This window comes from Helobdella robusta (assembly GCF_000326865.2).
Source record: "Helobdella robusta unplaced genomic scaffold HELROscaffold_34, whole genome shotgun sequence".
Lineage (NCBI taxonomy): Eukaryota > Metazoa > Annelida > Clitellata > Rhynchobdellida > Glossiphoniidae > Helobdella > Helobdella robusta.
The window spans coordinates 1552693-1568978 of record NW_008704659.1 but is presented as its reverse complement, the minus strand read 5'-3'; the positions used below and the strand labels follow the sequence as shown (position 1 = coordinate 1568978).

Genomic DNA, 16286 nt, shown 5'->3' with positions numbered 1-16286 from the left:
AGCATTATATGTACATAAGTGCTATCGTAAGAGTTCTATGAAACCCTGTAAGCCACTGCTGTAAGCCAACGTATGATTTCAGCAGCCAGTTTCTTATGAGCACCAGCAGAATGTAAAATATTCATTGAATATAATGAAGATAGTTGTTCAAATAACAATTTTGATTTATTTAGGCCGTTTATTTCATAAGCAAACCAATTTTTAACATGATCGAATAGTGTAAAAAAAGGGTGACTATAGTTCAATCCTACTAAGCCAACCTTCGGCTTCAGTAAGCCACCGGATTTCACCGGACCAAAAGCAATTTTTATATTCAAATTAACAAAATAATTTAATAATACATAATTCTATTAATCATTATTAAAATTAAATAGAATTACTACAATGTTTTAAGCATATTAAATCAAGTAAATATTTCATTTAGCTTGCTCGTTAAAATCCATGCAATTTCGTAAGCCAACAATCCAAGCACGACAAATAGCCCGACCGATAGATCGAATTGATCGATTAGTCCTATTATTCAAGTTATGTGGTTTGGAGCTAGGCGAGACATTACTGAAAATAATTAAAAGTTGAAAAAATTGAGGTTCTTTGCATATCCCTGCTTCAACCCATAAGAAGGTGTTGTATGCTGGTAAATAGGCCTCCCCTTGCCTATCCCGCAATAAGGCTTATCTTGTATATTTAGTGTCTCGGGTTAACGTTTCGACTCACTTTTAACCTGTCATCTATGGTATGGCGATAAAATCTCATCAGTGATTGTTTACAGGATGTATGAATGTTTAAATAGTAAATTAGAATTAGTTCATTGTTGGAAATAATTCCATTGTTGGGTTTAATTTAATTTGAACTAAAAAATTAATTGTTTGTTAGCTTGCGATTGTTAGGTTGATCAATTAGAATTTGGATTTAATTTTAAATTTAATAAATTTTAAATTTTAACTTAATTATGATAATTAAATTACGTTATAAATAATTATAAATTATAAAAACATATAAAAAACTGATTGAATTACATTGCTAAATGATGGGACAGACTTTTTCAAGTTAGGTTATCATTATGATTATATTATTGTATGAGTTATGATAATGATTAGTCATCAGCAAAGCAAAGTTGTTTAATATTTTAATTTAGTAAGTTAACAATTTACAATTTTACATAGTGAGAAAGTAGCAAATAATAAAATATCAGCATGGTTTCAAGTGTGTCCCATGATCAAAACTGCCATCTAGCGACGTCAAGTAGTTGTAGTGGGAATCTAGATGGAATAATTAGTGTTAATGATGTTCTGAAAGTCGTCGTCGACAATGATTACAATGATGTTGACCATCAGATTAGTCACCCATTTGAAAATGATGAATGTTTACAAGTTTTCTCACAAAAATATGAAGTTCAAAATGTTCTAGGGACGTTAGTTTTGCTTTTATTTTATATTTAAAAAAATTTTTAGTGAGTAAGCTAAATTTTCATAATTTTCTCTCAGTTTTTAAAATTTCTATCATTATCACTTTGTTGTATTTATTGTAACTCATTTTTTAATTTGAATTCATAAGCAGCTAAATTATATTTGAAGGTTTAAATAATGGTAAATAATAAGACATAATTAATATAATATTAAATATATATATTAATATAATGTATAAAAATGATAATACTAAATAAAATGGAAAATTAAAAAATCAACAGGGGTATAAGTGGAGTAGTCAGGAAGTGTACAGAAAAAGTAACTGGTAAAAAGTATGCGGTAAAAATTGTCGACCTGATAGGTCAGAAGGAAAATGACCGAGAGGTGCTAGAGGAGTCGACGCTGAGAGAGATTTCCATCTTGAGGATGCTGGCTAACCATCCACACATCAGTTAGGCAGTTTTTAGTTTTTCACTATTGGAGTCTGTTTTTTTCTCTCTCTTTCTCTCTCTCTCTCTTTCTCTCTCTCTCTCTCTCTCTCTCTCTCTCTCTCTCTCTTTTTCTTTCTGCTTGTTTTGTGCATGTAGGCTTGTGTGTATGTATAGGTTTGTTTATGTGTGTTCTGTTTGTGTGTGTCTGTTTATATCTTCTGTAGGTTATTTTAGTTTTCCAGAAAAAATAGTCAATAATTTTTTTACATAGTAATTATGTTTATTTTTAAATTAATAAATTTAATTTTGTTTAATTCTTAAAAATAACAGTCGAGCTGCATGATGCATTCGTTGGCAAAACACACATACTTCTCGTTCTGGAGCTGTTAGTTTCTGTTCTGTTTTAAAAAATTCTAATATATAATATAAATAATAATATAATAATATAAATAATATAATTAATATTATAAATTATTGTAGTAATAATGTAAACAATAGTAATTATTATTGTATTAAAAATTGTACTACTAAAATTGCAAATAACAAGGATATTATTTTGAATGTATTCCTGGTATATGAATTCTTTATTTTTTAACAAAGTATTTGCACTAAGTTTGAGTGAGTGAATGAGTGAACAAATGAAGGAATAAATAAATGGATGAATTAATGAATGAATTAATGAATGAATGTCTGATTTTGTTTGCTCTACTTCACTGGGTTAATCTCATTGCAAGACTGTTGTAATTACCTTGTAAACGTTCATCATCGTCGTCGTCATCGCCATCATCATTATCTACATCATCACAATCAAAGCATGAGAATTAGGACCATTGTTATGCCATTGTTGTAATAATAATAATATCATAGTGGTAGTAACTAGAATTGCTTTCAGTTAAAAGCATACAACATGAAAAGAAGCAACCTTAAGTGAACATATTTGTGATAAGGCAAAAGTCATTAAACTATTATTAATAAATCAATCTCTAGACAAGGAATCAACAAATGCGCGAACACACACAAACGTACACACACACATATATATATAGAGAAATATTTTTATATTCATATATCAAAAGCATATACACATTCATACAGTTTATTATTTAAAAATTGTACTTTTTTTTACGGTTGCACTTCTGAAAAAATTCTTTTTACAATTGGCACTGTATAAATGTATAATTGATGACAGTCAAACACACAAATGTACGTTCATGCACACATTTACACACAGATAAACACATACACACAGACACACATGCAGATGCAAAACCATACTTGAATCACTTGAACATTTTTGTCTGCAGTTGTTGAAGGGAAAAAACCCTTAATGTTTTTTTTTACCTACCTATATGATTTTCAGGTATGTCGACAAAGGCAATCATACATACAAACAAATAGACAAACAAACAAACAAATCAATGATATGCACACAAATGCATGTGCATATACTTTGCACATAGACCCAGATACAAATTTACATACATGCATACATACATACATACGTACATGCATGCATACATACATACATACATTCATCAAAACGGGTTCATACATACATACATGCATACATACATACATACATACATACATACATACATACATACATACATACATACATACATACATACATACATACATACACACACACATACATACATACACACACGCACACATTTTTCACACATACAATGCTTAAGTTCATTTTAGGTGCTTAGATAAATTATAATGTCGTAAACAACGACCTTTTTAAGCTTTCATTTTTACTTGTTTGTGTGTGTTGTGTGTGTTTTTGTATGTGTGTGTGTGTTTGTGTTGTACCACCAGACAATTTGTGTTGTGTTTTGTGCTAAACATTGTACTTTCTTTGATCTAAATTCCTACGTTATGTTCGCGACATTGCTATGTTTGTTATGTTATTTCATTTACATTATGATATTTTGTGTGTACATTGTACAGATTGTATAAATTAGACATACATATACGTGAGATTTTTGGCGTATATGTTGGTAAAAATGCGGTATTTTATTTTGATTTTAATGTATTTTTTGGTATAAATTCGGTTAGGTTGTGTGCTTATCGGGCATTACTTAATATGTAAGTATGTTTTACTTGGTATTTCGCGGTACAAATGCGTGCGTGTATTTGCTGGCACAAATGTGGTATATCTTGTGTATATTTTTGTGGAGAATTCCCAGTAAATATTGTGTATCTGGAACTATTTGTCAACATTCTTCATCTGTCAACATACATCGCCAATTGAGCTCTTTAAGAAAGGATTGAAGCAACAGTGTCTCTTTGACTGAATCGGCCTTCGGTGTGACCAAGCTGACATTTGTTTATTCAGACGCATCTAACGGTATTATTATTATTATTATTTTATTGTTGTTTTAACTAGTTTCTTGTTTGAGTGCATTTGACATTTTATTTATTTCATTATTTTATTTCATTTGTACTGCCATTTTCATTGATTTTATTGCTGAATAAAACATTGTTCCCATTATTATTATTATTATTATTATTATTATTATTATTATTATTATTATTATTATTATTATTATTATAACAAAGAGATTCAATGTCTTTATAAACTTTATAAAGAATCAGCGATCGATTTTATCAAAGTAGATAATACGCTCTTAAAATACGGCCAAATAAAGTCGTCGCTTAGTCATTTGGAAGAAAAAAGAATTGAATGTAGCTAAAATCATGTTTTCTCGCTGCAGAGTCAAGGTTCACTAATTTTAAATATAAAAAATTTCATCAAAGCCAACAACATATCCCGTTGGTCAAAGTCCACGGAAAATCTTGCCTGAGTCCTCTACAAATTTGCTAGGAAGTATTTAGTCCAGCAGTTGCCTACTAATGCAAATTTGTTTAGATGGGGTAAAACGCAATGCCCTCTCTGTGATTCTCGACAGACAAATAAGTACGTAGTTTCCAATTGTGGTTCTACATCCGCTCTGGCAAGATATACCGAAAGACACAACAAGATATTGGCCGTGATCATCAATTTCCTGAAAATATCCGCTCCAGCCAATTGCCGCATATTTGCAGATTTAGAGTCTGAGGGTATTCGCCCAATATCTCAATTATTCAACACTTTACGACCCGATATCGCCATACTTCAAAATAACAAAATTGATATTCTAGAATTAACTGTGTGCCATGAAACCAATCTAGAATCCTCCAGGCAATACAAGAGAAATAAATACTCTAATAATTTGCATTGTTGTTTAAATAAAGACTATGAACATTGTTCAATAGTTATAAACTCATTCGAAATAACGCCTATTGGTTTTTACAATAATTTTAATTTATCACTGTTTAAGTTCCATGGCCCCTATTATTTAATGATAAATTGATAAACACTGTTATAAGATCATCGTATGACATTTACTGTGACAGGAACAAGCTATGATGCTAATTAAATATATTTCACCGTTCTGCACTTAACTTCACAATGAGCAAAATGGTCTTAACCTTTAATATTATTTTATACAATTTTTAAAAATTTTATCATTATATATATATATATTTATCTATATATATATATTTTTATCTATATATATATATATTTTTATCATTGTCTGTTTTTTTTATAGTGAAAAATAAAAGATGTTCCCATTATTATTATTATTATTATTATTATTATTATTATTATTATCATCATCATCATCATCATTATTATTCATTTGTTGGTATTTGTGTGACGTAAAGAAAAATGAAACGGATTTTATGTGAATTACTCTTGGTATAAATTTGATTTATTTGGCGTATATTGTTGTATAAATGTGGTATGTAGTTTGGACGAAGTATAAATATGATGTATTTGGTATTTGGTGGATGGATAAATTAGATACGCATATACAATCTTCGGTATTTCAACCGGGGTACATCAGATTTATGATCTTTGAATGGGTGTTAACATTTTTACTTTTGACTTTTTTAATTTGGTTATATAATTATTTATTTATAATTACTTTTCCTCTTTCATTTTCTCCAAGTGGTGATTTTCATTTGAAGAAATATCACCTTAAAGATGTGTACGCGTGGCGTCTGTGTGTATGGGTACGTAAATATATCTGTGTGTGTCAGTGTGTGTGTTTGTGCGTATGTGTGTGTGTGTGTGTGTGTGTGTGTGTGTGTGTGTGTCTGTACTTTCAAATTTTTTTCAAATATTCTCACAACCTTTGTCACTGTTTTTTTTTAATTTAATAATTCAGTTTCAGCTAAACTTTTGTCACATTTCTCTCTCTCTCTGCTTATTCTCTCTCTCTCTGCTTAATGATTTCTGTGACTTTTTCTTCGTTATTCCACATGTCCTTAGATTCGTAAGGTTTGTTATATTAATTTTATCAATGAATGAATTGCAATGAATTTGTTTACACAGAAAGTAAGTTTGTGAAACTTCCAAGATCTCGATGAAACCATTGCATATTCTATAACGCTTCATTTATAAGCTGTAGGAAGAAACGATTGCTATTTATAAAATTCACACAAATGGTTAAAGTCCATATAATTTGAATGACACACACGCACACATACACACACACATACACGCACACATAAATACTTTCGTTTTAACTCCATGGTTATATGTGTATTTGTATGAGCATCAAATCAGTGTCTTATTTAAATATTACAGAAGCTTGTTTATTTCATTGAATAAATAATGAATGACACTTCTGTCGCTCTCTCTCTCTTCCTCTCTCCCTATCTTTTTCCCTTGCTCTCTCTCTCTTTCTCAATCTATCTCTCTCTCTCTTTATTTCTTTCATTCTTCCTTTCTTTCATTTCTCTCACTCTCCCTGTTCTTTTTACTCTTTTTCTTCCAGATCTATTCCTTTCCTTCTTTCTCATTTTTTCTTTTTCTTTCTCTCATTGATTTCTATTTCTCTCTCTCTCTCTCTCTCTCTCTCTCTTTCTCTCTCTCTCTCTTTCTTTTTTGCTCTACAAGTAGTTTCATCCATTCAATTCATTCCTATCTCTTCAAGCAGTGGTTCAACGTTCATTATTTACGTCATTCATACGTCTTACATACTTGAATACTTACATACATGCACAACATATACATACATACATTCTAATCAATTATGGGTTCATACATACATACATACATACATACATACATACATACATACATACATACATACATACATACATACATACATACATACATACATACATACATACATACATACATACATACATACATACATACATACATACATACATACATACATACATACATACATACATACATACATACATACATACATACATACATACATACATACATACATACATACATACATACATACATACATACATACATACATACATACATACATACATACATACATACATACATACATACATACATACATACATACATACATACATACATACATACATACATACATACATACATACACACACATACATACATACACACACACTTATACACTAATTTATTTCCAAAATAACGACTTTTATTCTGTTAGTTAGTTAGTTATCTGTGATGCTTGTGTCATGAAACATTTAAAAAAAATAATAACAATTACATTAATAACAGTAAAAAAACTTATTATATAGAAATCAGAAGAAAAAAATGACGTCAACTTGTCTAGACAGGCCATGACATTAACCCAATAAAATTTGAATATCACATTTTGAAAAAAATACTTTCAATTAACCATAGGAACATTAGTACAGGCTTCCTCGAATACTTGTCTGTTTTTTTTTGTCTGACTCGCGTCTGTCAGCGTATATGCGTATTTATGTGCAAATGTGTCTGTTTGTCTGTCTGTTTGTCTGTATTTGTGTGCATGCACACATAAACAATCATGTACACACACGCACACAAACACACACGCACACACCCATTTCCAGCTCTTTCAGTTATTATCGTTTGACGTCTTGCTTGCCAGTGAACATGAGAAAAATTTTTATTGGCCACATCTTTTAAATGTGTGCTTGTTTTGAATGGCATGCAAAAAATAACAGTCCTGAATTTGTTTCAATGGCTTTATCTTTTCAAACGTTTGATCTCTCTCCCTTTCCTCTCCCCCCCTCTCTCTCTCTCTCTCTTTTTCTCTCTCTCTCACACACGCACACACACTTCTTTCTTATACTCTGTATATAAGTGTGTATACAGATGGTTTTTTTAATGCATAAAATGTTTAGTCACTGTATAAAACCACGTCTGTGGTAGAAAATATTCGCTCTTCAGTTTTGCATCTGAGTTGGTTGGTTCGTTGGTTGGCTGTCTGGCTGGCTGGTTGATTGTAGTGGTTATTTTTTTCAAGTCAACGACCCTGTTATTGATGTTATTATTATTGTTATTATTATTGTTATTATTATTGTATAATACGTAATAGATGCATGGAAAGATATTCACTCACACAAAAAAAGATGATTTCATATTTTCCCCCACGCTTAGATAGATCAGCAGACTTTGTTTTTATTCGGGGCCGCCAGGCTAACAGCTGCTGCTACAATCTACTGCTTTGGCTTATGCTGCTGCTAACAACAACAATAACACCACCACAACAATAATAATAATAATAATTGTAATAATGGTAATGATTATTTTGAAATTTTTTTTGTTCCTCAGATGTCAGAAGGAACTGTTTGACATTTTGACGGAGGTAGTTACGTTCTCAGAGACAAGGACAAGGTTGATGATGATGATGACGATGATGATGATGATGATGACGATGATGATGAAGACGATGATGATGATGGTGGTAGTGGGATGATGATGATGCTGATCTGGTGGCTTGGGTGGTGGAGATATATTTATGATGTTTTATGTGGATGATAATGGTATGGTGGCTGTGAGAGGTGCTGTGGTTCGTTCATTTCGTTGAATTTTTACTCAATTAGACGTTCATTCGTTTAGGCGTTCATTCATTTGCTCATTCGCTCACTCACTCATTTATTCATTCATGCATTCACTCATTCATTCATTCATTAATTCATTCCTTTTTTAGGGTCATCATGAAGCAATTGTTGGAAGCTGTGGAATTTATACACTCCAAAACAATCGCACATCGAGACATTAAGGTATGACCTTCTTCTTCTCCTTCTTCTTCTCCTTCATCTTGTTATTATTACTATTATTACTGTTATTATTATTATTGTTTTTATTATTGTTTTTATGTTGTAGGCTTCAACATTGTTGTTAGTTCTGTCGTTTTTTTCATTGTTACTGTTGTTGTTGTTGCTGCTGCTGCTGCTGTTGTTGCTGTTGTTGTTGCTGCTGCTGTTGTTGTTGTTGTTGCTGCTGTTGTTGTTGTTGCTGCTGTTGTTGTTGCTGGTTCGTTAATTTAAATTTAAATATTTAAAAACCGCAGAGATTGTAAAAATATTTTAGGCAAAGAATGTAGAAATTTTTAATTTAGATTGAAAATGTTTAAACTTCTAGGCGGAGAATATACTCGTTGACGATAACAACAATATTAAACTGTCTGACTTTGGTTTTGCTTCAACACTCAAACATGACAACGAATTTACAGGTTTGCGTGCGCGCGCGCGCGCGTGTGTGTGTGTATCTGTGTGTTGTGTGTGCGTGTGTTATATTCTGTCGTTCTTTAATTGTTGTAAAAAATTGTTCTCCATACTTTTATTTATTCAGTTCATCCGTTCGTTTCTATGTTCTTCTTTTTGTTTTAATTTTCACCATTGACTCTTTATTTTTATATTATTTGTTTGTTTATTCTTTCCTTCATTCATTCATTCATTCATTCATTCATTCATTCATTCATTCATTCATTCATTCATTCATTCATTCATTCATTCAGTCTCATTAACCGGCATTTTAATATATTATTCCCACATATTACTGATCTTATTTGCGTTAAGAATATTTTTATATTCATCTAAAACAAATTCTTCTTTTAAAAACACGTTCTACTCCACGCACACATGTAAACTCTCTCTCCCTCTCTCTCTTTCTCTCTCTCTCACACACACACACACACACTAACACACACAAACACTCACGCACAATGTTTTGTGTTAATAAAGGAAATTGTCCAAATTTCAGAACATAAAAAAGAAAAACAACTTTTTTTATTTTTAAAAAATCTTTTGTGATTATTGGCATTTCCCATCGTTCAAAATTGGAGATGACGATGACGATGATAACGGCGATGATGATGACGATGATGATCATAGTAATGATGTTGATAGGGGTGATGATGATGGTGGTGTTATTATTATCATCATCATCATCGTTATCATCTTCATCATTATTATTATTATCATTGTTATATTATTATTATTATCATTATTAATATTTTTGTTATTATTATTATTGTTATTATTATTTTTAGATTTATGCGGTACATTTGAGTACCTGTCGCCGGAGTTATTGAAAAGCCAACTTTACGATAACTACCAAGGATATGGCAGATCCGTCGACATGTTTGTTAAGCTGGCAATGTTTTTGTTGTTGTTGTTGTTGCGAGGATGTTGTTGTTGCCGATGACTCTGTTGATTTGTAAAATTTTTTTCATCATTTTATATAATTTCTGAGAAGTGTTCGTACCTTTAATTGATTTATGGACCTTTTTCATAATTCAAAATAACAGTATCCATCAGTCACAATACACGATATCACGTAATAATACGCAGTGATACGCATACCAACACGTACTAAGGTACTAATACACAATATTACATAACTACCCAACAGGTGGGCATGTGGTACTCTGATGTATACACTGTGAGTTATTACTATTGACCATTTCATTCATTCTTGCCTCATTCATTCGTTCATTCATTCACTCATTTGTTCGTTCATTCATTCATTCATTCATTCATTCATTCATTCATTCATTCATTCATTCATTCATTCATTCATTCAATCCATTCATTCAATCCATTCATTCAATCCATTCATTCAATCCATTCATTCAATCCATTCATTCAATCCATTCATTCAATCCATTCATTCATTTATTCATACGTACATTTATTCATTTAATAATAACAATAATAATAACGATGTTAATATTAATGATGGTGATAATGATGAGAATATTTTTGAATGAGAATGATGATTGCCAAACAAAAAATACTAATCCAGACTGCAAGGATCGTCGCCATTTTGGGCGCCGGAAAGAGCTCAAATACTGAAAAACATTCTGGCGGCCAAGTATTCCTTCAGTAATCCCAGATGGAATGACTACAGCTACAATGCTAAGGATCTCGTTAGTTCCCACATGAATCAATTCTCTCTCTCTTCTCTCTCTCTCTCTCTCTCTCTCTCTCTCTCTCTCTCTCTCTCTCTCTCTATGTTTTTTTTCAGTTCTTTTACCGTATTTTCCCACATTCATTTTCCTGTACAATTTTTCAAATTTGTATATCTTTTTATTTGTTTTCTTTCCTCTCTATGGTATAATATCTTCAAAAATGTATTAAACTACATTAAAAAAAACTATTAAAAAAACGTTCTATAAAAAAATTCATTTTTCTTCCAAATTTTCCTTCCTCCAGATAGTTCGCCTGTTAACGGTGGACCCGGAAGTACGACTAACGGCCAAGGAGGCCCTGAAGCATCCATTTTTTGGCGTCGACGAATACTCAACCCTGCTATCTATCGAAAATGACAGCAGCAGCAGCAGCAGCAACTCTAGCAGTCATATTGTTAGTGTTGCGCCGTTGTTGTTATCGTCATCGTTGTTGTTGCTATTGTTAGTGTTGTTGTTGTTTTTTCCTCAACATTCACAATTACTTTATTACTATTTGATTTTTCTTATGTAAATACTGCAAATTGTACAATAGTCTTTGAGTAGCAGGCAGCATTTGAATCAGGTTAATAAGGTGAGATCTACGTGCTGCTATATGTCTCACGCCATTCTGCCATCTGAGCTAACGCAGTACCAAGCTTTGTCTGATGTTATCATGATTATTTTAGTGTCGTTTTTGTTGTTGTTGTTGTTGTTGTTTTTATGCGCCATGTTGTGTTAATGCAGTGTTATCGTAATGTTGTTAAATTCTCTGATGTTTCTGTAGCTTTTTTTAGTGTCATTTTGTGGGATGTTTTTTTTGTGATTTTGTTATTGTATTGTTAGTGTTATTGTTTGTAACTTTCTGCTCTAGTTTCAAATTGGTTTAATACTATCTATAGCTATCAGCTGTTGAGATAACGCTCGTCTTTCTCTCTCTCTCTTTCTCTCTCTTTATATATATATATATATATATATATATATATATATATTGCGTTATTGTTGTTAGAATGTTTCCCATGAAAAGTTTAATTTTTGAGTTTATCATTATTGGCTTTGATGTTATTGTTATTATTATTTTTATTATTATTATTTTGACATTTTATTATTATTGTATTATTATTGTTATTTTATTATTCTTATTGTTATATTAATTTGGCCTGATTGCGAAGTAACACAAAACCGACCCAACAGCAGAACCCATATTACCTGCTATCAACAACACCACCGAAGTCTCCATTGAAGCTGTCACTTAACGTTCCTGTGACGAAAAAATCGTCAACAACAACAACAAAGACATTAACAGCCACGACATTAACAACAACAACAACTACATTAACAACGACACCGATTACATCACCATCAAAATCATCAGCAAATGTTACTGCCTCTACAATAACATCAACAACATCGTCTAATGTGACAGATTCATCAATGACATCAACAAATGCTACGATGCCGGACACTACAACAACTACATCGCTAACATCAACGACGACATCATCTAGAAATCCTTTGAGATTAAAATTAAAAGTTAGTTTGTTTTATTTTTTTTTAAATTATTTTTTTACTTTTACATTTTTTAAATTCTTCTGGCCTTCGTACCCCTGACTGCCTTCCTAAATTTGGAAACGAGGTACGGAAATAAGTATTTTTTTCCTAATAATTTAAAGTTTACCACCACCACCAGATGCATCATGCACTGCAGACTGTGTACCTCAACAGCAGCTTGTAATAACATGACTGATGTAACATTTCAACCGTCTGAGCTAACTCATCAATTAAATCCTCACTTCTCATCTAATTTCCGCCTAATTTCCACATAATTTCTTTACAATCCTTACCTAATTTTCACCTAATTCGCCCATCCCTACAGGCAGCCATGTTGGCCGTCCAAGCAGCAGTGTGCTTCCTTCGCCTAATTCCTCACGCGATCATTCCGGTGTATCAGGTGTCCACGGATCCGTACTCCGTGCGCTCCTTCCGACGCCTCATCGACTCGGGAGCCTTCAAAATCTATGGGCACTGGGTCAACAGGGACCCTACGCAGAGCAGGGATCTACTCTTTGAGAACAATAGGAAAATGACTGCTAGGCAGTATGTTGTTGTTTGTTGGTGTTGTTTGTTGGTTGGTGTTGTTTGTTGGTGTTGTTTGTGTTGTGGTTGTGTTGGTGTTGTTGTTGCTTGTTGTTGTTGTGGTTGTTTGTGTGTGTTGGTGTTGTTGTTACTGCTCTTTTTGATGTTGATTTGGATGATGTGGCATGATATGTGGATGAAGTTGATTAATCTTCAGTAAAAATACATTCAGTTGTCTTATTTATTAACACTGCCACACACACACACACACGCGCGCGCGCGCACACACACACACAGGCGGTTGTTGAAATCCAATCTGCTTAATGCCCCTAGGAAAAGATCCATTAAAGTTTCAACTTCTTGACAGACTCAATTAAATTAATTAGATAATTAATTGGTTAATTAGTTGAATATAATTATTCAATTAATTAATTTTTTTACGTATAAATAAATGGTTTTATATATTTAATTGTCTTAATTGTAATGTTTTATCTGTTTATAGTCTTTGATGATGTCATTGTCATCGTTGTCTTAAAAAGCGTTGTCATCATCTTAATCATCATCTTCGTCATCATTGTATCATTGCCGTATTATCGTATCATTGTTAACATTTTTAAAATTCGTATTTTTGTATAAAAATAATTTAATTGCTAATACGTAATGTTTGTCAGTAAAAGACAGCGTTATTTATTTTGTTTGTTAGTTTGGCTGTGTATGTGTGTGTTTTTTCAATTTTTTAAATTTAAGTTGTTTACTATGTAATATGAGGCTATTTATCTAACTATGGCATCAATGATAAAGTGATAAAAACTGTGGAATGTGTATGTGTGTATGTACGCGTGCGTGCGTGCGTGTGTGCGTGTGTGTGTGTTGTAAATAAAAATGTGTAAATAAAACATGTTTTTTTCTTTTTTTCTTCATCTTGCGTTCCTTTGTTTATTTATTTACTTTATTCTCAGTATGTTTTTAACCTACATTCACGTAGTATTATGTTTTTATAGTTTGTATTTCATTCTATTTTATTTGTTTGTTTCGATATATGTCTGTATCTATATGTATGTTTGTCGGATTGTATGCAACTCTCTCTCTCTCTCTCTCTCTCTCTCTCTCCTCTCTCTCTATTTCTCTATATGTACTTTTATATATTATTGATGTTATCATTTCATTCGTTTTAACCATCATCAGCTTCTTCATCGTTGTGGTCGTTATCGAGGTCACCATCACCACCACCACCACCATTCTTCTTCTTCTTATTATTATTATTATTATTGTTGTTGTTGTTGTTTTTACGTTATTTTTTAGCCACTTTTTCCCCATTGGCTTTATCCCTCAGTTACGTCAGTCAATTTATTTCAGGATATTATTACTATTATTATCATTGTTGTTGTTGTTATTATTATTATTGATGTTGTTATTATTATTATTGATTTTGTTATTATTGTTGTTGTTATTATTACTTTGTCTTCAAACGTTTTTTTATCACCATTCGGCATTTTTCACGAGGACTTATTATTATTAAGTGGTAGTAGTAGTAGTAGTAGTAGTAGTAGGAGTAGGTAGTAGGTAGTAGTAGTAATAGTCATCATCATCATTGTGGATATTGTATATCAGGCTATAGATTTTTTTGTACGTGAAGTTAGATGCACTGAAAGGTCATCTAAGTTTATTAATTAGGTATGTCACGCACGCTCACTCACTCACACACATACACACACACGTAAACACACACGCACACATACATATTTATATATATATATATTTTTATGACCTTTTATCATTGACGATGTATCCACCTTTCAAATGTACTATTTCTTCATTCTAGTCTAAATGTTTTGTTTTTTTTTGTATCGGAAGCTCTTTTGTGTTTGTGTGCGTGTGTATGTATGTATATGTGTGTGTCTCTGTGTGTATATGTATATATATATATATATATATATATGTATATATATATATATATATATATATATATATGCGTGTGTATGTGTACGTGTATAAATAAATATGTGTGTGTGTGTGTGTGTGTTTATATTTTTCCACATTGTTACCAACGACACGAGTTTATTTTAAAATTTATCTTTTATAATGAAATGAAATTAAATTAAGTAGAATAAAGTTTATTGCCAAATGAATAAATTTATATATTGAACGTCATATAGTTACAATTTCTGATGACAAATGCTTATTCATTTATCAGAAATCATCTTTATCACCATCATCATCATTCATTCTAATCATATGTTATTTATATCATATCATCATATTATCATCACCATCATATTATATAATCAGTTATATCATCATCATCATCATTATCTTTGTTATCACTGTTATCACTCTGTCGGTTCACTCGTCATTTTACCAACAATTCTGATTAGTCACTACCGATTCATTCGACAAATACGCCCGTACAAACAAACAAACACGTTTAGACGGCATTTTCCCCGAGATCGGGGGTTGCCGTTTGGCTACCTATGATGAAACCGAAATACCCCTCGACTCCATCCACATCTGTCACTCGCCTCAGTATCACGCAACCCCGCTTTCACCCTGTTCTTCTCCACCTGCTCTCTCCATCCCAATCGCGGACGACCCCTTCCTACCACTCCTTCAACCTCGAACTCCAACGCTCGCCTAATCCCGACCCTTTCATCCCTTCTCAACACATGTCCATACCACCGCAATCTCGATCTCCTTATCAATGTCACAATGTCCTCATTCAGTCCCATCCTCGACATCAGCTCTGTACTACTCCTCCTATCCTTCACTTTAACCCCACACATCATCCTCACCATAGCTCTTTCAGCCCTCTGCAGTACACTTTCCTCCTCTCTCCTCAACACCCAAGTTTCACCACCATATATCATCGCTGCTCTCACACATGCTTTATATACCCTCCCTTTCATCTTCACTGACCATTTCTTTCCACACAATACCCCACCCAGTTCCCTAAATTTTATCCATCCCACACGAACTCTAGCCGTAACTGCGCTCAAACATCCTCCATCCGCATTCAGCTTATCCCCTAAGTAAACAAAGCTTTCCACTCTTTCAATACCATCACTCAACCCCGTCCTTGCGTCCGTCCTATTAATCACACCATGAACACATTTCTTACATTTGAACGTGCCTTCCACCTT

General features: G+C 32.3%; 1 protein-coding gene across 1 annotated transcript; it reads left to right on the top strand.

Moving 5' to 3' along the window:
• Positions 1-1679: 1679 nt before the first annotated feature.
• Positions 1680-13369, top strand: HELRODRAFT_82909 (hypothetical protein; the record flags this gene model as incomplete). Its single annotated transcript, XM_009023067.1, has 11 exons — positions 1680-1857; positions 2168-2232; positions 8461-8516; positions 8833-8905; positions 9267-9357; positions 10177-10267; positions 10539-10568; positions 10932-11059; positions 11346-11416; positions 11717-11810; positions 12978-13369. Coding segments are annotated over 11 exons (1269 nt in total), but the record flags the coding sequence as incomplete, so codon positions are not given.
• Positions 13370-16286: the final 2917 nt, after the last annotated feature.